The 25,188-nt window shown below is 38.2% G+C and overlaps 3 protein-coding genes across 3 annotated transcripts; 2 read left to right on the top strand and 1 right to left on the bottom strand.

Annotated features, from left to right (window-relative positions):
• The first annotated feature begins 1,582 nt into the window (after positions 1-1,582).
• On the top strand, positions 1,583-4,407 carry LOC134742210 (large ribosomal subunit protein uL16). The gene is made up of 5 exons (XM_063675214.1): positions 1,583-1,698; positions 1,822-1,850; positions 1,932-2,237; positions 3,209-3,371; positions 4,210-4,407. The coding sequence occupies exons 2-5, from the start codon at positions 1,828-1,830 to the stop codon at positions 4,375-4,377; spliced, it is 660 nt and encodes a 219-aa protein (XP_063531284.1). The 5' UTR covers positions 1,583-1,698; positions 1,822-1,827; the 3' UTR covers positions 4,378-4,407.
• A 1,798-nt stretch (positions 4,408-6,205) lies between these two features.
• On the top strand, positions 6,206-17,901 carry LOC134742209 (mitochondrial E3 ubiquitin protein ligase 1). Its single transcript, XM_063675213.1, has 6 exons — positions 6,206-6,450; positions 11,942-12,099; positions 12,821-12,978; positions 13,624-13,894; positions 16,234-16,441; positions 17,194-17,901. The coding sequence occupies exons 1-6, from the start codon at positions 6,334-6,336 to the stop codon at positions 17,311-17,313; spliced, it is 1,032 nt and encodes a 343-aa protein (XP_063531283.1). The 5' UTR covers positions 6,206-6,333; the 3' UTR covers positions 17,314-17,901.
• Positions 17,902-17,931: 30 nt separating this feature from the next.
• LOC134742208 (cytoplasmic tRNA 2-thiolation protein 1) lies at positions 17,932-20,242 on the bottom strand. The gene is made up of 4 exons (XM_063675212.1): positions 20,083-20,242; positions 19,463-20,002; positions 18,851-19,055; positions 17,932-18,465 (listed from the first exon to the last, which is right to left on the bottom strand). Exons 1-4 carry the CDS (start codon positions 20,128-20,130, stop codon positions 17,969-17,971), a joined length of 1,290 nt encoding a protein of 429 aa, XP_063531282.1. The 5' UTR covers positions 20,131-20,242; the 3' UTR covers positions 17,932-17,968.
• Between the last annotated feature and the right edge of the window lie 4,946 nt (positions 20,243-25,188).

Genomic DNA, 25,188 nt, shown 5'->3' with positions numbered 1-25,188 from the left:
TTCAAACCACGAAAACTGTTGCCATGCACATTGCCGCCATTATAGAGTTGTCGAAACTTCGTATCTACTAGTAAAGTAAAATGAAACTTAATATTGTCTTCGGTTACCGCGATAGTTACTCATGAAATAAAACTATGAAAACGGATTATATCGCGTATATTGAATTTATAATACATCCCGACGTTTCGAACTCTTTACAGCGTTCGTGGTCAACGGGTCTCACCCGTTGACCACGAACGCTGTAAAGAGTTCGAAACGTCGGGATGTATTATAAATTCAATATACGCGATATAATCCGTTTTCATAGTTTTATTTCATAAAATGAAACTTATTATTTGAGTAGTAAGGTTCAATTTCGAATGAGCTTGAGAGATCGATTTGGCGGTAAACTTGGATCGGTTTGGCAGTTTTGGGCCGCGTCGATTTGCGAACTGTACAAATTCGCGGCAATGACTCACGTAATCGCACGAGACCGCACGCTCTTTCCTGCTTGCTCGGATACTGCTTTCTCGTTTTAGCTTTAGCAATGAATGAAATTGTGATCTACGGCGCAGCGGAAAGTAAAAAAATATTACAAAAGTTTTTACGTCATCGTTTTCGCTGTCGTGTGTCTAGATCCTGTCCTAGCTAAGGATTCTAAGGGTCAAACATATAAAAGGTAAAATTGACAAATCGATTTCCTTGACTCAAAACCAAGTGACTACGGAGCGGTTTGTACTGATACTTAAAAACAATAGACGTTAAATCGACTTGGCCAAATCGGTTTGCAAACCAATTTGGGTTTAAATCGGAGTCGACTTATTCGGTTTGAATTTTTTTCGATTTGATACATCACTATGACTGACACATAATTTTTTTTTTGTTTATCAATTATGGCCTGGATGAGAGTCCTTTAAGCCAAACTGACACTGACACAATAGAGGCGTCTTTTAAAATTGAGAACAACTCTGGTTCACGTTTTATAAAATTGTCTTAACAAACCAAAGGCGATCCTATCCTGTTATATATAATAAAGCCTAACCAGTAATATATGATCATTGCTGAGGATCATTGTCAAGAGAGCGCTGTTATTCTCATGTATAGGGTGACAGTTCAGTATAGTATGAAAAAAATAGTAGAGTTAGACTTTGAGTTAGACCAAGAAAAGTCAACAATGATTTTGATAGCACACGCAGTGCAAGTGTTCTTTATAAGTCATAATTTCATAGAAGTTAGACGTTTAAAATAACACTTGCACTGCGTGTGCTATCAAAATCGTTGCAGACTTTTCTTGGTCTAACTCTAGTGCGATCAAAGATCATATATTCCGGTCAGGCTTTAGAAGAAGAAGAACTGAATTTGATATTTATTTTATTGTTCAATGGAGTACACGGAGTACACTAAGTACAGTTAATATTTAAAATGTCAATAAATGAATCAAGTTTTTTAAAGGAGACATTTACTGCTTGCCTCTCTTTTCAAATCCCGTTAGAAAGAGAGATAAACTGTTAACATGTATCTTCTATCTTTATAAAACGCAACGCAGAATAGAATGGTTAAAATTTCGAAAAACGTCTTTGAAAAGTCTCTTTTTTCTGTTCGAGTCAAACTTAAAAACGCTGAAAAATCATTATCATTTTCTTTGCTATGGCAACATTTTAACTAAAACGTCAAGTTTATCTTTTCCGTCTTTCGAGGTTAAGGTGTCACTTTGTGAAGGTGCATATTCTTTACTTGCCATAAATATCGCTTAAAATCCTAATAAGTGCTTTATAATTTTGTGAATCATTGAACGGTGATGATCTGTGATTATTACTAAGTTGGTTTTTTCTTATATTTCAGATCACAATGGGGCGCCGACCCGCGAGATGGTAAATAGTTTACGTTTACGAGTTCGTGCTTTTCCTTGGCACCCACGACCATAATTAACACTGAATGTAATTTATTTCCAGTTACCGCTACTGCAAAAACAAACCGTACCCAAAATCGCGGTTCTGCCGTGGTGTGCCTGACCCCAAGATCCGTATTTTCGACTTGGGCAAGAAGAAGGCGGCGGTGGACGACTTCCCCCTATGCGTGCACTTAGTGTCTGACGAGTACGAGCAGCTGAGCTCGGAGGCGCTGGAAGCCGGCCGTATTTGCTGCAACAAGTACCTCGTGAAGAACTGTGGCAAGGATCAGTTCCACATCCGCATCCGTCTTCATCCCTTCCATGTTATCCGCATCAACAAAATGTTATCGTGCGCTGGAGCTGATAGGTATGTGAAACATTATTTGTTGCATGCGTTATTCTCTGTGGACACAAATTGTTAGTTTTAAAAATCCATCTTGTTATATTGTGATACATTGGAAAAGGTTATTGTCGTCATCAAAGTGAAGCATCTTCATTGTGATAAGTAGACAGTTTCGCAATATTATTTATTTATTATTTAAGCCTTTATTTTTCCTTAAATAGTTTTACATGATAAAAAAAAAAAAGTTTTCTAATATTATTGTTTTCCATTTTTACTATTTTAAGGACCCCTGTTGGGTATAGGCCTCCTCCATATCTTTCCACCTTTCTCGGTCTTTTGCCTTGATTAGCCAATTTTCTCCGGCTGTGGCTATAATATCCTTGGACCACCTTGTTATGGGTTTTCCCGCCTTCCTTTTGCCATGGGGTCCACAGGTTAGCCACAATTGTACTTTATAGTCTCATGGGACTTGAGGATTTGGTTTTCTAGCCCTTGTTCTTTGGCATTGTGGTTTTCAGTTAAGCTAACTACAATTAATCAATAAAGAATATGTGATGTTATCTCCTCATATTGTTGCATTATCTACACTGCCCAGAGGTTGTCAGGAAGAGTTCACCACTTTAGCAATTAAACTGCCGTTGTTCACTAACATAGTTTATATTATGGCTTAATTTTTTTTTTAGATATGTTAGTGTTACTTTTGGACACAGTAGCTCTGTATTTTAACACTGTAATTGCCATCTTAAATTCAAGGGAGTACTTAAAATTTTGGGTACACAGCCAAAAATATTTTGTTTCATGTTTATATGTCCTAAATTCAGAAATCAGAAATTTATTTGCTTAAAACATTCACTCTGAAAGACACATTCTACAATCTATGTTGTTCAGAATTCTTAAGTTCTTCTGTAAGGTTAATTTATACAATACATCATGTGTCTGATGCATTTGCATAAATCGAAAATACCTACACTAATAGCTTTGTGTTCTGATTTCAGGCTCCAGACTGGGATGCGTGGTGCCTTCGGCAAGCCGCAGGGGACCGTAGCGCGCGTGCGCATCGGACAACCCATCATGTCCGTGCGCTCCAGCGACCGCTGGAAGGCGCAGGTCATCGAGGCGCTCAGGCGTGCCAAGTTCAAGTTCCCTGGTCGCCAGAAGGTATGCACATCACATCGCTTACATGACTTTTGTGATGGAGTGAAAGAGATGCAGATGTTTTTGTCAGTAGAAAAAGACGCGAAATTGATATTTTTTATAGGGCCCTCCACACTCGTGCGCGAATCGCGGCGCGAAGCCGCGTAGTCTGGAGCGGGCTTATGGGTGAACAACCCGTCGCGTCATATTTTGCCAGAAATGGCTTGCCAGAATCACTGATCACTGGCTGTTATTAAGATAATAAACCCGTCAAAAAAAAACTTGCTCTATTATTATATTATATTGTTTAATACACTAGGAGCTGAAAGCTGATGCGTGTAACATATCGTGCAGTGATATGTTACACGCATCAGCTTTAAGCTCCTGTGTTTTTAACTATTAATGTTCATTTTGTTAGTTGTTTTATGTGTTTGTCAAGTCTTTTTTTAATACTGTTTACTGAAGGAGCACATATCACTGCTTCTGGTAATTTAGTCTACTCCGAATCTGCGTTTTTCTTTAAGCTTGTTCCCCACTGTATGCTGCATTCTTTCAGCGCAGCAGTCACATTAACACTAGACTAGGCCAAGTAATGCAGTTGGCCCACTGAAAATACTCCCTAAGACTGTGGCTGCATACTTGACTATCAGTTGTGCGAACAAAGCCAATTGTGCCCTAAAACTAGGAATAACTGTTATAAATAAAACAGTAGCCGTACCTCTTTGACGTTTACGTTAGCGACTGCTTAAACTCGATCGCAGTCCATCTCGCTCTCTAATGTAGGTGAGATAGAGAAGGAATGCGATCGAGTTGACTCGTGGTAGCCGTGCAGAATCTTATACCTGTATAACTTTAATTCCAGATCTATGTCTCGAAGAGGTGGGGATTCACCAAGTACGACCGCGAGGAGTATGAGAAGCTGCGCGCGGAAGACCGGCTCGCCAACGACGGCTGCAACGTCAAGTACCGCCCCAAACACGGCCCGCTCGACGCCTGGCGGAAGGTGCAGGTCGAGCTGCATAATGTCTGAGCTCGAACGACAAATATACTGTAAAAACTATACGAATCTTTTATTTATCCTCTTACAACCAGCGGGGCTAAGATGGACGGCTGTCTATCATTTGTCACCATATCTGTCACGCTCTAACAAGTGCGAAAGTGACGCATGATATGACAAGTGACAAAAATGCGACCATGATACCGGTGCTGGTAATATGAAGTAAGGAAACGCGATAAAACCATGGCTTGTCTCCTTAATTGCTGATCTTACACTGACCAACTTTAGTCAATCAAGTCACTATTGCATCGAAAACCGGTCTTATCTGACACAAGATTGTAGCAATGACTTTATGTTATACCTATATAAGGTAGGTTTTATCATGGCTTTTTAAAAGACTATAGAGCATTAGGGGTGCGTGTTTTAAATTCCACTTTATTTTCTTTGAATTATAGTTCGTTTTTTTATAGCATTAGAAAGAAGGCAAGCGATCTTGACGTGTCTTTCTTGAAAAATAAGTCGCAGCAAACATGTTACAATCTCGTTACAATTATAAATCATACGATCGTTTACATTATTTTGCTTTTATAAACTAATTATAGTTCGTTTTTTTAGCATTAGAGAAAAGGTAAACGATCTTGCCGTGTTTTTTTTTATTGAAAAACGCTTTAAAAAATTGTTTATATTACTTATTAAAGCAAAATAATGTAAAGACCGTATATGATTTATAATTTGTAACACATTTGCTGTGACTTATTTTTCAAGTGATAAAGACACATCATAAAAAAACGGACTATAATAGCTAGACTAGGTCGTTTTAGTTCCCGCTGTCACCCAATTAACTAGGCAATTGAGGTCATTGATAATATAACAAGCAACGATCGTGCATGAACTCTAGGAGGCAGCACAGGAGCCGTCAGATTTTTTTCACGAGGAGAAACATAAACTTCACATTTAGTTTATGTTTCCGATTCATGGCACACCCTTCAACGCTAGTTGAACCGCCTGGCCTGGGAATGTTATATTCGAATTTAATACTAAATCTTGTATCCTTTGACCTTCACTGATGAACGGCTGCCACAAAGAGTATAATAGTATATGTATGGCTGCCAGACGTCTGGATTCTGGAATAATTCTGGATCCTATAGAGCAACTAACTATAGTTGGTCAAACCAAATTGTCAGTAAATAAGAACAAAAAAAAACTATACTCATCCTTCTCTTTTTTTCTTTTGGGTGCTAGTACTAGTGTAAGACAAAGTTAGTATGATCTGTCTATTTAAGTTATAGTTGGTAAACCAATTGTCAGTAGAAAAAGGCGCGAAATTCAAATTTTCTATAGGACGATATCCCTTCGCGCCTACATTTTTTAAATTTGCCACCTTTCTGTACTGACAAGATTTGCTTGACCAACTATATTTACTTTCTTTATACTCACATTCTATTTTACAACAATATGCTCTCTGTCTATGTTTGAAATGAGACAGTCCTTTGACAAACTATAGTTTAGTTGCCTCAATTTTAAGCTCGCTCCAGACTACGCGGCGCGAAGCCGCGAACGCGAGTGTTCAGGGGGCTTTATGTATATACCATTTTCCGATGCTAGCTGTCTTGTCTATTCCCGTGATGGTGACACGATCATGTCCAAAATCATGATCAAATCAAGCATGAGTTGAATGACCATGACACACCCATCCACACCCATCACCCATGACATAATCACATCAAATGAAGCGTTTCATTATTGCAAAAAATTGGTACTTAGCTTAACCTAAAAATATAGCACGAAAAACAAAACGAAATCTGTCAAAAGAAATCACAGCTGATTTTGTGATTTTCTTTCAGTTCTGTAGTGATTATATGCTCTTTGGTTCCGTGCTGTGGTTCCGTGTGATAATGGGATTTATTCTAAGGAACATTTAAATATTATTAGCCGGATATCATCAATATTGGCTTGACAGTGGCGTAATATAATATAATTTGGATCACCATGGATTTCTTCACCGAGGTGATCGGAGAGACGGTGATTCTTGGTTTGGATTCGCTTATCCTCGGCTTCTGTGTAAAGCAGTTGAGCAAATGCAAGCATATATTAAATGCTTTACAGGTAATTTGAATCTTTAGTTAATTTAAGCTGAACAAGTGATGTTTTTGCCAGAGTTAACAAAATTGTTTTTCGGAAGATAAACATTGCATAACAATAACAAAACTTTAAGGGCTTTTATTACACTGCTAAATTTAGTGACTAACAGAGGGACGCCGCTATACGTGAGACGCGATAAGAGATAGCGTCGTCCCTCTTGTGTCACTAAATTAGGATAGTTTAATAAGCTCTTGAGGTTTAGTTTGTTTTTGACTGAATTACTACTATACTAGGTATAGTTTGGCTCAGGTTTGTCTAATTTCAAACATAGACAGAGATCTTTGTCTTACGCTAGTAATAGCACCCTAAAGAAAGGGAAGGGAGGTTCTTATTGACTGACAAGTTGTGTTTGCCAGACTATATTAAGTACTTTTCTTATATTAAGAGTCCTGAAAAATAGTCCTAAAAGGTCTGTATGTTTTTAGGGTTCCGTACCCAAAGGGTAAAAACGGGACTGTCCGTGATAGCTAGACAGTTGAAATTTACACAGATGATGTATTTATAACAACCGCTATAACAACAAATAATAAAAACAGATTAAAATAAATATTTAAGTGGGGCTCCCATCAATGCCGATACCCAAGTCCTTGATCAGGGTAGAGCGAAATCGGGTTTTGGCGCCTTTCGTTGAAGCTTTTTACCCAAAAGCAAAACGAACCGTATTTTGGGCCCGCGTTACACTCGCGTCTTTTAAAACTTATATTTTTTTTCTCATTTGCCATTTTGGCACCCCCTTGCCATCCGGCGCCTAGAGCGGCCGCTCCACTCGCTCTACCCTAGATCCGGCCCTGGCTCCCATACAACAAACGTGATTTTTTGCGGGTACGGAACCCTTCGTGCGCGAGTCCGACTCGCACTCTGTTTTGAACTCCAATTTTGTTACTTTTTTACATACAATGATTATGGAAAATGGTAACTAAAAGCAGAGATGGGCATTAATCGATTAATATTTTAGTTAACTAATCAATCGATTAAAAATATCAATCGTCATTTTTTAATCGCGATTAATTTAGTTGCGATTAAATTAGTTGTGAGAATGTTCGACTAACAACTAAATTAGTTTTAGTTTCAATCGACTAAATTTCACGATTAAATCTATATTAAAACTACGTAGTCGCCCGTTTTTGCATTTTTTATCTTGCAATATGTAACTACAAGTACGTATGTATGTAACATACGGAGGTACTCGTATGTTGTAACTATGTTAGTTTGGGTAGAATTTTGCGACTTATTTTGAAGCAGATATCTTCATCCGATTGAGCTAAAATTATGTATACACGTTTAATTTGAAATGCTTGAATGACAATGCAAATAATGCCATAATATTATTATAACGATATATTGGTAATAACGACAAATAGCGAAAAACTGTATTGTTTACAAATCGCAAACAATAAAGTAGGTTGGTGCATCTATCTATACTTATAATAAAGCGGAAGAGGGTCGAAAGTCTGTACATGGAAGATATTCGAAAAAAAATTGGCTGGGGATACTTAGAATCGATAACAGAACACATTCCAACAGTTTTTAGAATTTTTGTCTGTTTATCTGTTTGTCTGTTTATCTGTTTGTCTGTTTATTTGACCGCGCTACAAATGAAAACGGCTGAACGGATTTTGATGCAAACTTTACTAATCTGTCGAAAAAATCCACGGCCAGGTTATAGGCTATAAAAATTTGAGAAATTTTACCCCTAAGGGGGTTAAAAAGGGGGATGAAAGTTTGTATGGAGTTCAAGATTTATTTTAAGCTAGCAATTTGAAACTTCGTAAGAAGATATATTATTGAAATACAAGAAAACTAATTTCAGCGTTTTTGAAAATTCATCCCATAAGGAGGTGAAATAGAGGTTGAAAGTTTGTATGGATTTCAATTTTTTTTTTGAGTGCGTTACTTGAAACTTTGTATAATGGGCATATTATTATAATACAGGAAAAGTAATTTTAGCGTTTTCAAGAATTCGTCACCTAACAGGGTTAAAAGGGGGTTGAAAGTTTGAATCCATTACAAATGCTTTGAAACTTCTTAGAAATGTATGATAGACGATTACAAAAAAACTAATTTTGACGTTTTTGGAAATTTAACCCCTCAGGGGGTTGAAAAGGGGATGAAAGTTTGTCTTGGGGTGCAAATTTTATTTTAAGTCAGGAACTTAAAACTTTGCAAAACGTTAATTATATTAAAAAGCAAGAAATTTTTTTTTCAGCGTTTTTAAAAATTCATCCCCCATGGAAAAAGGGGTTAAAAACTTTATCTTGATAACTATATCATTTTAGCTACTAGGCCAAGTTAGGTATCGTTTTTGTATAAATCGGGTATGCCGAATTCATTTATGAAATCAAAATGACACCATTCCCGAGTGAAAACACAAAAAAAAATGAAAAAACCTTTTTTTAATTTCTCTTTACGCTTAAACCGCTAAACCGATTTAGATAAAATTTGGTATAGAGATAGTTTGAGTCCCGTGGAAGAACATAGGGTAGTTTTTATCCAAAAAATGGAGACTGCGTTTGCATGGAGAAGCGGCCGTGCCCTTTCCTCTTAATAATGGTCACGAATTTTTCAGTAAATGTCAAACGATTTGGGACTTATACGCGTTACCATGCCTTCCCGAAAAAAATCGAATCTTTCGCGAAAGTCTCGCAATGCATTGCGGCCACAAGGGGCACGGTCTCAGGAGTCTAAGAAAAACCACGGTGAGAGACTCAGTGGCGCTCTAGCCAGGCAGGTCGCTTCGCTTTCGGCTGAAACGGCAAGCCAGCGCGAGTCTCGATTGTGATCCCAAATACATCGTACGCAATACATATATAGGCGCAGATCCTGACGGAGTGTGGCGCCGGAGAAGCCGTGTTCATCCTGCGTATCCCCCTCCATTCTGAGCAACTTCCCGTTCCGCTTTAAGCGCCTACAGGTCCCGGTGAGCGCCTGCTTCGCTATGACTATCAACAAGTCGTAGGGGCAGACGCTACGCAGTTGCATTTCCCACTCCGAAAACAACAAAAAAAGGGGCAGACACTGCCCGCCGCCGGCGTCATGCTTAGACTGATTTCACTGGAGGACCGATTTGGATGACAAGATTTTGATGGGAACACCCAAATATTCCGAAATACGTTTTTTCGATTTTTATAACCACGACTTTCATAATCCCGATTATTTATAAGTCCGAAATATCAAAATTACGATTTTTAAAAACACGATGGAATAAAATCACGAATGTGCTATTTCCGAAAACTTTAAATCCGATTGTCACTTGACAGAAAGCTTAAAGTTCCGATTTTACACTTTTCCGAAAAAATTTTTTTTCCGAATTCCTAAATTCCGAAAAATCATTGTCCGATCGGAAATAAAATAATTCGGTATTCAGAAATTCGGTTTTTTAAGATTGGAAAAATGAAGTCCGTGATATTCAAATGAAGACTCACGTTTTAGTAATTAGTACGGGTACCTGTCGTGCCGCGTCATGGCATTCGGCATAAAATATTTTTGGCATAAAAATTCGGCATAAATAAATTAGACAGAACTGCGAACCGGAACTGTTGCTAGAAGTGGGTTAGGTTAGGTTAGAACTGCGACCCCCAAGAAAACAAACTGTTGCTAGAAGTGGGTTAGGTTAGGTTAGAATTGCGACCCCCAAGAAAACGAACTGTTGCCAGAAAAGTGGGTTAGGTTAGGTTAGAACTGCGACCCCCAAGAAAACGAACTGTTGCCAAAAAAGTGGACATTTAAAAATTGGGATATTTAAAATAGGAATCGGATAAGGGCAATTCCGAATTCGTGATTTTGAAAATCGTAAATGTTAAATTCGGTGTTTGCCACCATCGGAATTGTTATAGTCGAAATTATGTAGTTCGGAATTTACAAAATTCGGCTTTTTGGGTTTTCGGAAATATAAATCTTCGTGATTTTCATCATTCGTAATTATGACAGTCGGAATTTTGATGGGTCGAGCATTTAAAAATCGGAATGATAAAATTCGACATTCTAAAATTCGGAATAATATTTTTTCGGAAATATGTAGTGTACCCGATTTGGATAGGTACAGTCAAGGACGTAAAAATACAAAAATGGTACTGAATCGTTCGATATACACCTACTACTCTATGCCGTTTAAATCACGTCAAAAATTTTAATAAGGGCAACAAAAACCTTTTGGAGTGTAATTTTATTTAGTGGTAGCAAAGAGGATGTAATATTATAGAGCGGTACTGTCATAGTAAATTTTGTAACCACACTGCCATCTATCGACACACTTTAAAACTAAAAATGAAGATTTATTAAAATACGATAAAATGTATTTAAATATGGATAAACGATCTTTTTTATTTGCATTAATTATTTTTATTTTTTTGACCCATGTTCTTTCACTGATATGCGTTAAAATTGTTAAATAATAACAAACGAAACCGTTAACGCCCTCTATACGAGAGTAGGCAAAAGGTAGTAGCGACATCTGATCGAGAATCAAATTTTTGTGATTTTCGAGGCACGTTTTTTCCTTAGACTGTATCCATCTATTACGGAGTTATATCTATCTTTGGTGGTAGGTACCTAATTGTAAAATATTTTATCTGGACTACAGTCCTCTAGCGTATCCATTTGTCAACTTTACTTTAAGTTCCGTCTCCCGGGGACAGGGAGATAAATTAGGGGTGAATTAGCCGCTTACTGACACAGACCGAATTCCACGCAGGCGAAGCCGCGGGCACAGCTAGTTATTAATACTTTGAATTATACGATACTGAGTAAATCTTAGACATAGAAACTATCAATATTTTGCTGTCTCTGACAATAGTAAAACTCTTTTTAGTGTCACGCGGTGACAAAACAATGGGATAATCCTACTTACCTGGAACTGGAAGTTGTTTGTTGCATTTTGGTGCAAGTGCCGACGCATCTTCTAAAAATAACACGTTCTATTGAATGACACATCTGCATGTTGTTTATTATATACGCGGTCTATTTTGTTTTTAACGTGTGGTCATTAAACTTACTTACTTTTGTAGCAAAATAATAGTGAGAACAGATCTCACTCCTTAGAAACGGTCAAAATATCGTAAGTAATACATGACTATTTTATTTTTAAACATCCGTTAAGATGTCCTAATCAGTCTGTCAACATAGCCATACCGAGGTATTCTATTCAATTTGCTTCTAACATTAGTCGCGAGAAAATAGTCTAACTAATTAGTCGATTACAAAATTTAGTTGTCCGAAATCAATCGGCAACTAATTTAGTTGCAACTAAATTAGTTGCACTCTATACAACTAAGATTGATCAATCGTCGTTTTCAATCGTCAGTCGCAATTAATTCTTGTAATCTTAATCGTTAATCGTTAGTCGATTACATTTTGCCCATCTCTGACTAAAAGGGAAAATTAACCTTGTTCAATTATAGGTAAAAAATAAAAATAAAAGTTCATTTACAGAAACTATAAAAATGATTAATCCCAACAGACCGCACCAGTGCTGGACATAGACTCGTCACTCAGCAGAGAGATCAGCAAGTACCCCAACAACACCATTCCGTATGTGGTGATCCGGGGCTTGGTGAAGCCCCTCGGGAACCCCATTGTTAGTAACTACAACAACTCTGTCACTGGTGTTGTTCAAAGGTAAACCCATTATTGTAATATACCTATGGACACACAACACACAATCACACAGAATCATTTCGGGCCCTTTATAGACTATAATATTTTTCAAACAAGAAGGGTACGCTGATAGATGTCATCTCCATACAATTTATAATCTTAAAACGCCTAATCTCGAAAAATTCAAAATTGTATTGATTTTACTTTTATCAGCGTACCCTTCCTGTTTAATGATACACCTGTTGCAAAATTCAAGTTGACACAGGTAATATATATATTTATATACTACGTCGGTGGCAAACAAGCATACGGCCCGCCTGATATTAAGCAGTCTCCGTAGCCTATGTACGCCTGCAACTCCAGACGAGTTACATGCGCGTTGCCGACCCTAACACTCCGCACCCTCGTTGAGCTCTGCGGTGTCAGCATGGTTGCATTTTTATCACCTGTCACTATGCCTGTCACTTTCGCACTAACATACGTTAGAACGTGACAGGCATGGTGAGAGGCGATAAAAATGCTATACCGTGCTAAGTCCGCTGGCAACCTTACTCAGGCAGGAACACAACACTTTGAGTAGGGTCTATTGCGCGCAACATGTCGTTGTCACAGGACACAATATGCTAAAGATTCCTAATATAGAGCCTTCAGCTTACGCCAAATGTATGCTAACAACAACAGAACAAACCATGACCACAGAATAAGTAAAAGTACCATGACATTGATATAAAACTTGTTACAGGCTAACGATAAAGGAGCATGTGATAGCGCGCACGTCGGCAGGTTTCTGGTCGGATCAGACGCGCACGATCCATGAGGTGTGCAACTCCTGTCCCTTCGTACTGAGCAATGGCAAGTTCAGCATTGAAGTGGTGGACGCGCTGGCGGCAGAGTTACTTGGTAAGATATAGCCAGAGATTACACAGCCACCGCATCGTGAACCATTTACAAACAGCTCGATGTTACCACACATAGGTGCTACTAGTAAAACGCTTTTTCGTTTCAAGCTGCATAGTTTAGGGGTTCCCTATTGTGTTGCAGAAAGTTTTTTGCCATATTTTTGTATTGCATAATGGTACCTGGTAGAAATACTTTTGGCATATTGCTTTTCGCATAATATTACTTTGCAGAATTTCTTTTTGCATAATATTACTTTGCAAAATTTCTTTTCGCATAATTATTTGGCAGAAAGCCCTAACCTAACCCACTTAGAAAATTCTGCCAAATAACTATTATGGCAAGTATATGTTTATGCGAAAGTATCATTCGACTAAAAGTTTTCTGCGATACGTGTTATGCGAAGTGTATTTCTGACAAACAATATTATGCCAGATGAGGGGAACCCTAGTTTATTTATCTTATTTATATAGTTAGGAGCACCCTACACTTTTTTCATATAGCTATACTCTTCAGGTTCACCGCACCCTTAAAGCTATATTTTTGTAAACATTTTTATTATTAACGGGTACAAATCGTAAAAGAGGACGCAACTAAAAGTTGTAAAGTTGAGATGATTTGAGTTAAACAAACCATAAATCTCTCCAGACATGGACGTGATCTCCGACAAGTTCGAGCCCATGTCCCCCGGCGTCATCGACCACGTGTGGGGCTTCTTCTCTGGCGTGAGGCAACGCGGGCTCCAATCCATGGAGGAAATGCTTCGAGACGGCTCTTTTATAACTGCTGTGGGGGAGCTTAGTGGTCCGCCTGGGGCGTTGAAGATACAGCCGCCGAGAGATGGCCTACCATTGTACCTCACAACTGCTACCAAGTCAAGTTTGCTCAAGAGATTGGCGAGCTCAAGAGATTTCCTTAGGTAAGTCGTAAATGATAGCTCTAGTAATCTTAATCGGGCTCCAATCCATGGAATAAATCCAATGGGATGGCTCCTAAATAACAGTTGTGCGGGAACTAAGTGGAGAGATGGGGGCGTTGAAGATACAGCGCCCAGAGATGGTCTACCATTGTACCTCACAATTGCTACTACGTCAAATTTGCTAAAGAGACTGGCGAGCTTAAGAGATTTCCAAAGGTAAGTCGTAAATGATAGCTCTAGGAATTTTGATCGAGGTCCAGTCCATGAAAGAAATGCTACGTAATGGCTCCTTTACCGCTGATGTGGGGGAGCTAATATTTTTACTTTATATTTTACAATATCTGCTAGACGTTGTTTCGGCGAAAGTCCACGAACTATCTCCGTGGCTTATGCTATATTTTACTACAAAGTATGGTTCTAGAGACCTTAGAAGACTTCACGTGACTTTTTAATTATAGCTCTTGAGTGCCCTTAATAAGCGCTGTAATAATGCAGGAAAATTGGTTCGTTATGTCTTATCATGCTATGACAATCATAGATACTGAACTCATGTGCGAATCGTCTAGCTATCCCTAGTTCACATTCGTACTAATTACGCGGAAACATTCGTTGCTAGAGTCTGTGCCCAATACATTCCACGACTCTTCTCTTTCCGAACAGACTCTACTTTTATTTGTGCGCTATGGTACTATTTACAACAATTTATATTTTCTTTCCCGTAATTTATATCAGTGCGTGCAAAAACGAGGAGGTATTATATATCTACGAAAGGAATACTGTCTGAAAACATCCAATGTTTTACTCAGTAGGTCACCAACTCGCAAAAGAGGTGCACATGTTTAGTTTCACGTGTACTTAGTTAGTTGATTAGTTTTTTTACGATCGATCGGGAGCTGGCTCTGCGGTTGTCCTTAATTGCTCTTCATGAATGTTCGATATGTTCATCAGTACTCAGTGAGTTTCGCCTAAGATTTTGTATATGAGTTCCTTTACTTCCTTCATAAACCTACAACCTAGTGTAATTGTAGAGTAATATTTGATAATTTGTGTTGTTTATTAAAATATAGTTTAAAAAAAATACGTAACTTAATGTGCCGTGTATGCAAAATGCAAATATTGTGTGATTAATCAAAAACACAAAACTGAATTACATTAATGGTAACGCTTAGCTACAGGTTAAATTATTCTGTTTGTATTCAATTCCGATTTTTCGATATTTTCTACACCACAATAGCATATAATTGCCTAATCATTGAACACATATTAATGAGGCACTTTAAATACAACAAACTGGATTGAGAGTTCGGCGTGTCGTAGTCATTTATTGTAATTGTATTAGTTGCTGTCTTGCTGTTGTCGTTATAATGTTCACCGGACTCATGTAAGCGATTGTTTCCTAATTTACCTATGTTATAAATAAATGTAACCAAACCAAATAATAGTTATTTGTTATACAAGGGTGCAAAGTTTTATTTTACCCGCGAGTGTAGAATTGAAACACGAGCAAGCGAAAGGAAAAAGTGGCATAGTTGAACCACGAGCGAAGCGAGTGGTTCTAAAATAGAATCCTGATCGTAGCGAGTGTTTCAACACACGAGTAGTAAAATACATTTGCACCCGTGTGTAACACAAAACTTTTCCCCTTACTATTGCGAGGAAAGTGCAACATCCACAGGCGTTAGATCATCTTCATTACTGGAATCACTCATTTTTTTACGATAATACGATAATGTAACAGTAAACTCTGAAAGTTGTGTATTTTTACGTGTCGGAGTGGGTGAGAAAATTTTTGTTAACAATGTTGACATTTCTGACGATGCGTTTGGAAATTGCATCGACTCAACCTGTACGTTCCGAATTACATACAACATCATTTAAAAAAAACCGGCCAAGTGCGAGTCGGACTCGGAACCCACCATTACGGAAAAAAACAGCAAAAAAATCACGTTTTTTGTATGGGAGCCCCATTTAAATATTTATATTATTTTGTTTTTAGTATTTGTTGTTATAGTGGCAACAGAAATACATCATCTGTGAAAATTCCAACTGTCTAGCTATCACGGTTCATGAGATACAGCCTGGTGACAGACAGACAGACAGACGGACAGCGGAGTCTTAGTAATAGGGTCCCGTTTTTACCCTTTAGGTACGGAACCCTAAAAAACAAATGTTTCTTATGGAATTTAAGGTTTATGACTTAAAATCATTAAATAAAGCTAAATTTGGTCCCATAGTAACGGTTGTTCAGTATAATCCCAAAACCTTGGCAACGGGAATGCACTTATTTTTTAGCCACCCTGTATACTACGAGAATATAATAAGTAACATGCCTTTCCCAGAGTACTGGTGGTCCTCTTCGGCACAGTGGCGGCGCTGGCAGGGTCCCGCATCGCCTACAAGTACATATCACGGCGGCGGCGCAAGGCGCGCGAGCACGAGGTGAAGCAGCAGCTCGCGGCCGGGCGGCGGGAGCGCCGCGCGCGCGCCCGAGACCGAGACCTCAGCGAGGCGCAGCTCTGCGTGGTCTGCACCGAGAACCCGAAGGAGGTGTGTGCGTGTGCGTAGGACTAGTGCTCTAACGTTTCTGACATAGTAAAAGCCTGACCAGTAATATAAGATCATTGTCTAGCCCTTAAATGCATGATTTTTTGTATAACTTTTTAATAAATTGAAATAGATGTGTCATGCTGTATAAAAGTAATAAATGTGATTTTGGATAGCTGCATATTGAGCCACGGACCATCAAATATACGATGCATATATACATCATTATGCATTTAAGGGCTAGAGGGCGCTGTTGCGCATGTATAGGGTGACAGTTCAGTATAGTATGAAAAAAATAGTTCCAGTGAAATTCCGCAACATGACGCGTGATCATATATTCCTGGTCAGGCTTTACATATTGCAGCGCCGGCGCAAGGCGCGCGAGAACGAAGTCAAGAAGCAGCTAACGGGCGGTCATTGAGAGTGACAGGCTGCTGAGAATCCTAAGGAATTAAATGAGTAGAGTAGTCTGAAAATCCTGAGGAAGTATAGGTAATCATACAATTACATTGACTTTTGTCGTTGCAGTAAGGTTTACAATTGGTCAGTTAACTGATGTGGTGATACTGCTTGGATAGCAGATTATTTTATGTCCACTCGAGCGTTATTGACAGTTAATATGTTAGAGAGAAACAAAGTCATATCTATGTTCTTTTCAGAGAGTCAGTCCAAAACTCTCGCATGTGTTGTTTAATGATAGATAGACTTTAAGGCATTGCATTAGGGTTCAATATCAAACTTCACCCTCTTTACAGATAATCCTGCTACCCTGCGGCCACGTGTGCCTCTGCGAGGATTGTTCAGACAACATCACAGAGCAGTGCCCGATCTGCCGAGAGCGGATAGAATCACGCGCGCCCGCCTTCATCACGTAGGGGCGGGTTGAGACAACAGGGCAAATTGACACAACGGGGCGAGTTGATACAGCGGGACAGGTTGAGACAACGGGAAAAGTAGAAACAGTGACTTGAGAGTATGTGACAGGATAAGTTTTTAATCTTTAGCCTGGACAATTGTGAAAATTAGACGTTTGTAAATTGCAAGCAGCAAAATATAGGCAACAGTTGAAATAAAAACGTGTGATTTGTTACACAGGAGTCATTTTACTAGGCTGGCTCGCTGGTCTAAATAATATTATTGTTTAAGCTGTTTCTACACCTACAGTCAACTAAAGTGAGTTTTAGCAATGAGTTCATACTTAGGTAAAATAGGGCTTTAGTGCTAAAAAGTGCTCCGTTTATTAGTCAAATAGAGCTATAGTTTACCTTAGACAGGTACTATGTCATAGTTCAATGAAATAATCTGTATTTTCTGTGTCTTATTGTATATTTTTTATGATTAATGTAACTGATTTGTATTATTTATGAAATATTGTTTGCTTAACTCAAGGCTCGACTGTAGGCACGCCCCGAATTTGTACAATATAGTTAACTAATTCTAGGTAATGTTTGTAATAGCGTATTTTGTGCTAAGTTGGGTGTGTACGTAAATTAATAAACATTTTATATTAAAATGTGTTTAATTTAGATTTTAAAAACCAATTTGCATTGATCCTAGTTTCCCACAGGATCCGGAACAACCGTCATCTTCATCCGGAATCTGTTGGTCATGTCCATTTACCGGTACATTTTGTGTGTTCTCCAAGCCATATTGCTGAAGTAGACTGTTTATCTTTGAATTATTTTCCATTTCATCTGCTTTTTTAGCACATTTTCCTGAACAGTTACCACAGTTCTCGTTATTCTTTACCCTACTCTTACATCTGCCTTCACTTTTAGTATTTACGGATTCATCATTTAGATCTTTGATAGCTTTGTCCAGCTCACTCCCAGGTTGCTTGGCATTGTACTCTTCTAACATTTTCTTGGCTTTAGAACTTTTTCCGATGCCAAGTCGGGGTAGGCCTTTGTTCAGGCCCTCAAGTAGTACACAGGCTTTGCAGACTTCTTGTGAGGAGACGAATTTGCACCGCACACATATCCTTTGTGATGGGAGAGATACTTCCTCTTTCACTGCCATTGTTTCACCTGAAAATTTACAATAATTGTTGGTGAAACTTATACAACAGGTTTTCACACTATATGGCTCCTCTACACGATGGGCCGTCATACTGGCCCACTAAGAAGCCGCCGCATGTACTCTATCAAAAGGGATTAGTGACTAGTATGCACCATGGGTGTAGGCAGGTACAGGGGCAGCTGGAGCTCAAATTTAACATACAATGTATGCCCCTCTCGGCCTAAATTGAAGCACTAAAGGGCCATTTGTCATGATTTTCTATGCATTGTTATGATTTTCTACCTTATCATAATTATAGTCTAAATTAAAAGTATTTTATATATAATATAAAAGTTGAATGTGTAAAAGCCATTCTAATTCAGGGTTTGTAAAATTTTAATGTTAGCATAATACCTGAATAAATAATGTCCATAATACAAGTGGGCCTGATCTTCTCCATATCCTTGAGGAGCGACCGCGCGTGACCGCGATACGCATTCGGCGCGAACACACACTCGGTAGAGAAGTATACCAGCTTCTTGTAATGTGCGTACATCACTATCTCTTTCTCATAGGTGTACTTGAGTGGCTTCACCCTTGGGATTGTGCCTTCACTGCCCTGAACAAAACATGGAGATTCTAATTATATATTCAATCAAGTGTGAATGATTTTTAATAAAGATTTCAGTAGAGATACTACTCAATCTTTCTGGTTTTCGTTTTGCCCGATTGAACTGTCATTTTAGTATCACAGATATGTAGAAACAAAGTTTATAAGGTATTGTACAATTGAGTTAATGGCAGCTAATAAGTACAATAATCATCTAAGCAAGACATACAACAAAAAAGTGTAGACTAATTTTTTATTTTTTTATAACCTGTAGTGTCCCACTGCTGGGCAAAGGCCTCTCCCATTGATTTCCATGACTCCCGTTGTTGAGCTGTTTCCGGCCAGTTATTAGTGAAGGTGTCTAAGACTAATTAAATTGATTTAGATATTTTTACCATAACTTTTTAAATACTTACAGTAGATATAGCAGTGCACCTCTTTAACCTGGCTATGTCTCCTCGCAGCACATTCATGAGCACTGTCTCTGCAATATCATCAGCATTATGCCCCGTTGCTATGCATTTCACCCCAAGCATAGCTGCCCCTCGGTCCAGCGCCTGCCTTCTGAACACTCCACAAAAAGTACAGTTGTTCTTCCTACCAATTTGTGCTACTATTTCATCCATCGTCCACCCATACAAATCCTTGTATGATAAGATTTTTAAAGACATTTCATAGTCGTCCCGGTTCTGTTTAACCGTTTCAAGACTGTCATCTCTGTATCCGGTTATACCTTCGTCTATAGAGAGCAGCATCAGGTTCAAGCCGTAGTCGTACCGCTGGTTGAGCGTCTTCATGACATGCGCGAGCACTGTGGAGTCCTTGCCACCAGAGGCAGCAATTGCGACTGCATCTCCTCTGTTAAAAAGTTCGCCTTTTGTGATTGTGTAGTGTATTTCTGTCTCGAAGGCCCAATAGAAACATTCTTTACACAGTGCATCACCGGTTTTTGGACGCTTGAAACAAATGCAATGAAGAAAATATGTTTAGAACTTCTCTCTAACAAAGACATAACCTAAAAAAAGATGTAACTTACCTTTAGTACAGCGTTCTTGCCACAACCAGCCCTGCAAGCCACTGGCATCGTAAATTTACTACTCTGGGACTAGGCTTTAGTTAAATATTATATTCAATTTCACAATGTTTACTCAGTTTACTCCGTATGGAAAGATGGTACTGACAAAACTGACAGTTGGGTACTTTATACTTGCTTGCACTATTTCATAAAAGCATAACAGATTTATTGCTGCTCTGTTAATTTCCTTAAGATATATACTTAAAACTATTCATTATAAAAATGACCTTTTAGACAATAAGTATATTTGAATTATTGAATAACATGAACTCTTTACAATTTATATGTAAAAGTAATTGTTAAAAATCAATATTAAGCTTCTGTACCGTTATTTGAAGCCTATATTTTAATATTTGAGAGAGCGATGCAGTTTGTCAGTGACGAGCGGTTCCGGTTCATGATTGTGCTGACACCTACCGGCATGTTTCGAATTTCAGTTTTAACCCCCTCCACCAGCGTCCGTCCGTGGCGTGCGGCCGCGGATTTGGTTCATTGGCGTTCTGTTTGTCGGAACGTTCGGTTCACTACAAAAAATTCTTAGAAATTCTTAAATTCTTAGAATTTTTTGTAAGTACTAATTAAAAGTATTTTTTTTAAAACGGTGTTACCGTTCGATTATTAATATAATTTAAATTTAAAACATTTGACGGACAGCTCGGGTTCGTTAACGGGTTTAGAGAAGCTGACACGTGATCGATTCACATCGCGAGCGCAGCGCAGCGGTCGCCGTAAGTATGCGACTTTTATATTATTTTGTTTACCGTGAATCGATTCGTCTTAAGGCACGGAACAGGCCCTTGAAAAAGTGAAAATGGCAATTTATAGGCCTCCGTTTTAGTGTCCTCCGAAAGGGAGGTTATAACGGTTTCTATTTCAAAATAGAACTGCCTAATTTCAAAGGTCTTAAACAGACGCGCTCTATGACGTCGTAATTTATGCTAAGTAATCACTGTGTGTTTGCATTTAGTATTTTTAGGCTAAAGTAATTACAGTGTTAATGATAGTGAGATATACCTATGACCTGATATTTTCCGTGTTTTTCCACATTTTCTGGTACTGTGCTGCTGTAATAAAAATTATTTTCCTTTGCATTGAAATCGAAATATCACAAAAATAAAGAAATGCCATATTTGGTATTGGCACCATTAAACAGTTACTCTAGTCGCTTCCAAACTAGGGTCCTATCTGCCTTAAAGTCGACGAAGCCCAGCTATCGCTGGGCTTCTATTTCCGCTCTGAAGAGCGAAAGGTAACTAACAAACCTACATCGAAAACCTCCCTTTTCGATCTTTGTGTTTTCTCTTAAGTATTGCCAACTTTGGTTGCACGGTAGTGACGGTAACGTCAGCACCTTTGAATTTTATTTTCAATTAAGGGTTTTGTACCTAACAATAAATACTTAGCTGTTAAAAGCTGCCTGCTAGTTCAAGCAAGGGATTGGAAAGTGAAACTCTTGTATGTAAAACTGAGGTATCTCTATCCAGTTTGTGTTGTTATGAATTTTGGTTAATAAGTATTTTTATACATACAAAATTTTGATTTCGTATATATATATGTATATGTATAACAGCATACAGGAGGGGCACTATTTTACCCTTTGCTATAAAAATAACTCTTGTGAAAAAACTGAGTAACGTAATTGAGGCTGGGAGGTCTGGTGGTTACGGAGCCGCTGCCTGCACAAGGCATACATTCCTGCTGCATAAGCAGAGTAGTACAATGGTGCATTATGTTGACTTAGCATACTCTAAGATTTCCCACCTGCGAAAGGTGTGAAGAAATTTACCACCATAACGTAACTTATATAATGGATATCCGCCAAGCCCTAAATACTACAGCAATTACCCACTGCGCAAGCGGGTATTGCCGGAAAGTTTATTAAAATATGTGCTGATAAGCTATGCTGTGCTATGCTTTAGAATTCAAATAACATACTTAAAATTTCCCGCCTGCATTATTATTTAGCCAGCTGAAGACCCGTCGCCTGCGCAAGGCGTGCGAGTTTCATTATCATGAAAAGCTAGTAGATGAAGAAAAATACTATAACACTGGTATAATACAATCAACAGGGCTCCAAACGCCAAGACCTTTTATTACCGCCTGCGTAAGGCGTGTAAAAATGATTAGTCATTGGGCGAAAAGCTAATAGTTGGACATTGTTCTGGAACTGTTGTTACTGGGTTTTTAGTAGTTACAGTTACACTAAAACTGTTTAAGCTAAGTATATTAATATCATACAACATGCCTGCGCAAGGCGTGCAATATACATTAGCCTGCTGTGCAAGCGCGTAGCAATTAGTTCAGGAGTTTATTAACCAAATATTGCTACTACAAACCAATTATGATACAAGTATCTATTTAACATGTTTTTCAATGTGTAAAAATGATTCACCTCCATGTAAATCTCTGCCTACACAAGGCATTTGAGAAATTATTTACACTTTCGTTTTGCTGCAAAAACACACCTCACTAATAAACATTAAATTCTCCCGGGGAGACCCTAAGTCTTAATATTATAAGACCCTAAAAAGATAAAATAAGTAACACACTCACTGCCAGCGACCCGCTAGGCGGGTTCCCTTTCGTAGACGCTTTTCGCTACATGCTGTTTTTCTCGTGTTATTACTACGCTAGCAACGCGTAGTTCGCTCTGGCATTGAGTGGGTTAACTGGCTTTTAGGGCAGTAAGATTAGAAATCACCATAAGCACCATGAACCCCGTTTTTAACAAACCAATCTATTAGGTTAGAAGTGGGTTCAGACGGGGTTCATTCAATCAAGCAAATAATTGTGTAATTCCTATGCCAGGGCCAAGGTCACGATTTTATAAAGTTCATGATACTAATCGTTGAACTAAAATTTTAAAATTTAATTTTGTTTGCCATAACCAGCGGGCCGCCCCGGCGCCACATATGATGCAAGTCATTGCGATTGCAAGTTAATGGGCCACTAGTGCCTGAAATAAAGTTGTTAATTTTTTCATTCATTTTCAGTTTATTCATTCCTTAAAAGGTAGAAATACATTACTTTTGACTGGCTCAGGCCAAAAATTCACCATTTAATCCCATGTGGGTCAAAACATTAAGAGAAAGGTTCCTTCTCTGCATATAATTATAAATGTTTGATACAATGTATCCCACCTGCAAGGGTGCATTGTAAGAAGTTAACTTTAGATTCCCTTAACTTTGCATTGTCTTCAGGAAAGACGTGAACGAGGTAATCAAATTACTATATGTATAAAACGTGTATGACTCTCACATTGCAACTCATCTACTCAGAGTATCAGTCCAAATGAAACAAAGCCATTTTGTTTATCAATCTAGATGAATAACACACGTTAATGTTATAAATGTCCTAGATTCCCTAGACAACTTCAGGTTAACAACAGAGCCCTCGCAGGCCGCACGTTTTTAAGGAATGGGGACAAAGGTCATTTTCTGGAAAACTGATCCAATCCCTTAAGTTAATAAGCTGAAAGAATTTACATACATGTATCAATGGGTTAAAATCCAACAATATAAAAAACGGTCAGTTTGTTTCTAAATATCAAAAGCTAAAAATTACTCAGGAAGCAGTAATAAGGTAATCTCGATGGTTATTACTGTACTAATGCTCATTAATTGATGTCCGGTGAAATTCTTCTAATATTTAATGTTTTTGGTAACAATATTTTAAAAAACAGTATTAGCTTTGTGAGAATGGTACAAAAACATGCGCGAATCAGTAAGCTCACTCAGATAACTATTATTTAAATCATCCTAATATAGAGGGTTGATAAGATTTAAAGCTAGGTGCCTGCGCCATAGCCCAGGCGGCAGGTTGAATTAGTGCTCAAATCACGTTTGACACTTTAAGACACTTCATTTGAAAGCTACATCACTATCTTTCTTTCGTTTCTCTTCAAAAACATAAAAAGAAGAAGGGTGCTTAATGCCAAATGATTGAATGCTGATCATTTTACACGCGAAGGTCATTGACCTTACCTACCTAACCCGCCAGATAACAACATCAGTTAAATCTATAATCTATATATAAATATATCTTGCTCGTCCTTGAGCTTGCACTACGGGTAGTACAAGTAATCCCGAAATAAGGTGCTGTTGTAGACAAAACGCCCTAGCTTTGTAGCCGTCTTCCGGGTAGCATGACTGTTATAGGTTGAAATTATGCGAATGCAAATATTTGTTTTGAAACACTACGCAGATCTGTCGTCTATGCACCGGCCAAACCTTGGCTAAACAGAAACGCAAACAGAGTACCTAATGTGTAAAATATCAAACGGCACAAAGAACTAAGCGGAAGAGCAATTCTCTGGACAGAGCTTAGATTCAGTTGTAGCTGGTTAACCGAAATTGACGGGGTTTTTATTAACAATAATACAGCACTTGCTCATGACTTTGATCAGATACGGTCACTACGTTTTTAATCTAAAACCAAAGGCCAAGTTAAGTTATATATGTCGTACGCCCTAATATACTAATATTATATACATCTTGCAGGATGTTACATATTTTCACAAATAGTAATGAGAGAAACATCTTACTGTTATTCTTGCGGTAATACAGCTCTCGGATTAATATTATACTTACCATACCGGCTCTAATTATTGCTCGTGTAATAAAATAAAACCACATAATAGGTTGGTTAGTATGGGCTTAGGCCCTAGAATATTTTGGAATACTCTCTGGAGTTAGACTTTACCAACATAGCGACTATCATAGAAAAGTTAAGTTTTTTTTTTTTTTTTTTTTTTTTTACAAAATGTATATAACTATAACAAGGGCATTCACATTATGAATAGCTGAGGCTCAGCTGCTGAGCACTGTACCTACACAACGGCAGAGAGTTCATGTTGGGTACCTGGCTGAGGTAACTCCTTCAGATGGGCAACAGAAAGTTGTTATAGCCCTACCGAAATTAACTTGTCAACATAATATCATTCACGATCACGAATTGTTATTCAAGATTGTACCATAGCTAGAAAATAATGGTAGCTAATGAGTTAATCCTTTAATTGATTGACCGAAAGCCCTGATCACATTTACACTGTGGTGATAAGTGCACTTT

The sequence above is a fragment of the Cydia strobilella genome, chromosome 6 (assembly GCF_947568885.1).
Source record: "Cydia strobilella chromosome 6, ilCydStro3.1, whole genome shotgun sequence".
NCBI lineage: Eukaryota > Metazoa > Arthropoda > Insecta > Lepidoptera > Tortricidae > Cydia > Cydia strobilella.
This window is presented reverse-complemented; position numbering and strand designations above follow the sequence as displayed.

Excerpts from the sequence above, each read along its gene's own strand:
- LOC134742208 (XM_063675212.1), bottom strand. The coding sequence starts at position 20,130 with ATGCCAGTGGCTTGCAGGGCTGGTTGTGGCAAGAACGCTGTACTAAAG. Across the intron at positions 20,003-20,082 it reads GCAAGAACGCTGTACTAAAG|CGTCCAAAAACCGGTGATGC; the intron begins GTAAGTTACATC and ends ATTTGTTTCAAG. Across the intron at positions 18,466-18,850 it reads TATGGACATTATTTATTCAG|GTGAAACAATGGCAGTGAAA; the intron begins GTATTATGCTAA and ends GTAAATTTTCAG.
- LOC134742210 (XM_063675214.1), top strand. The coding sequence starts at position 1,828 with ATGGGGCGCCGACCCGCGAGATG. Across the intron at positions 1,851-1,931 it reads GGGCGCCGACCCGCGAGATG|TTACCGCTACTGCAAAAACA; the intron begins GTAAATAGTTTA and ends ATTTATTTCCAG. Across the intron at positions 3,372-4,209 it reads AGTTCCCTGGTCGCCAGAAG|ATCTATGTCTCGAAGAGGTG; the intron begins GTATGCACATCA and ends CTTTAATTCCAG.
- LOC134742209 (XM_063675213.1), top strand. The coding sequence starts at position 6,334 with ATGGATTTCTTCACCGAGGTGATCGGAGAGACGGTGATTCTTGGTTTG. Across the intron at positions 6,451-11,941 it reads ATATATTAAATGCTTTACAG|ACCGCACCAGTGCTGGACAT; the intron begins GTAATTTGAATC and ends TAATCCCAACAG. Across the intron at positions 16,442-17,193 it reads GCACCGAGAACCCGAAGGAG|ATAATCCTGCTACCCTGCGG; the intron begins GTGTGTGCGTGT and ends CCCTCTTTACAG.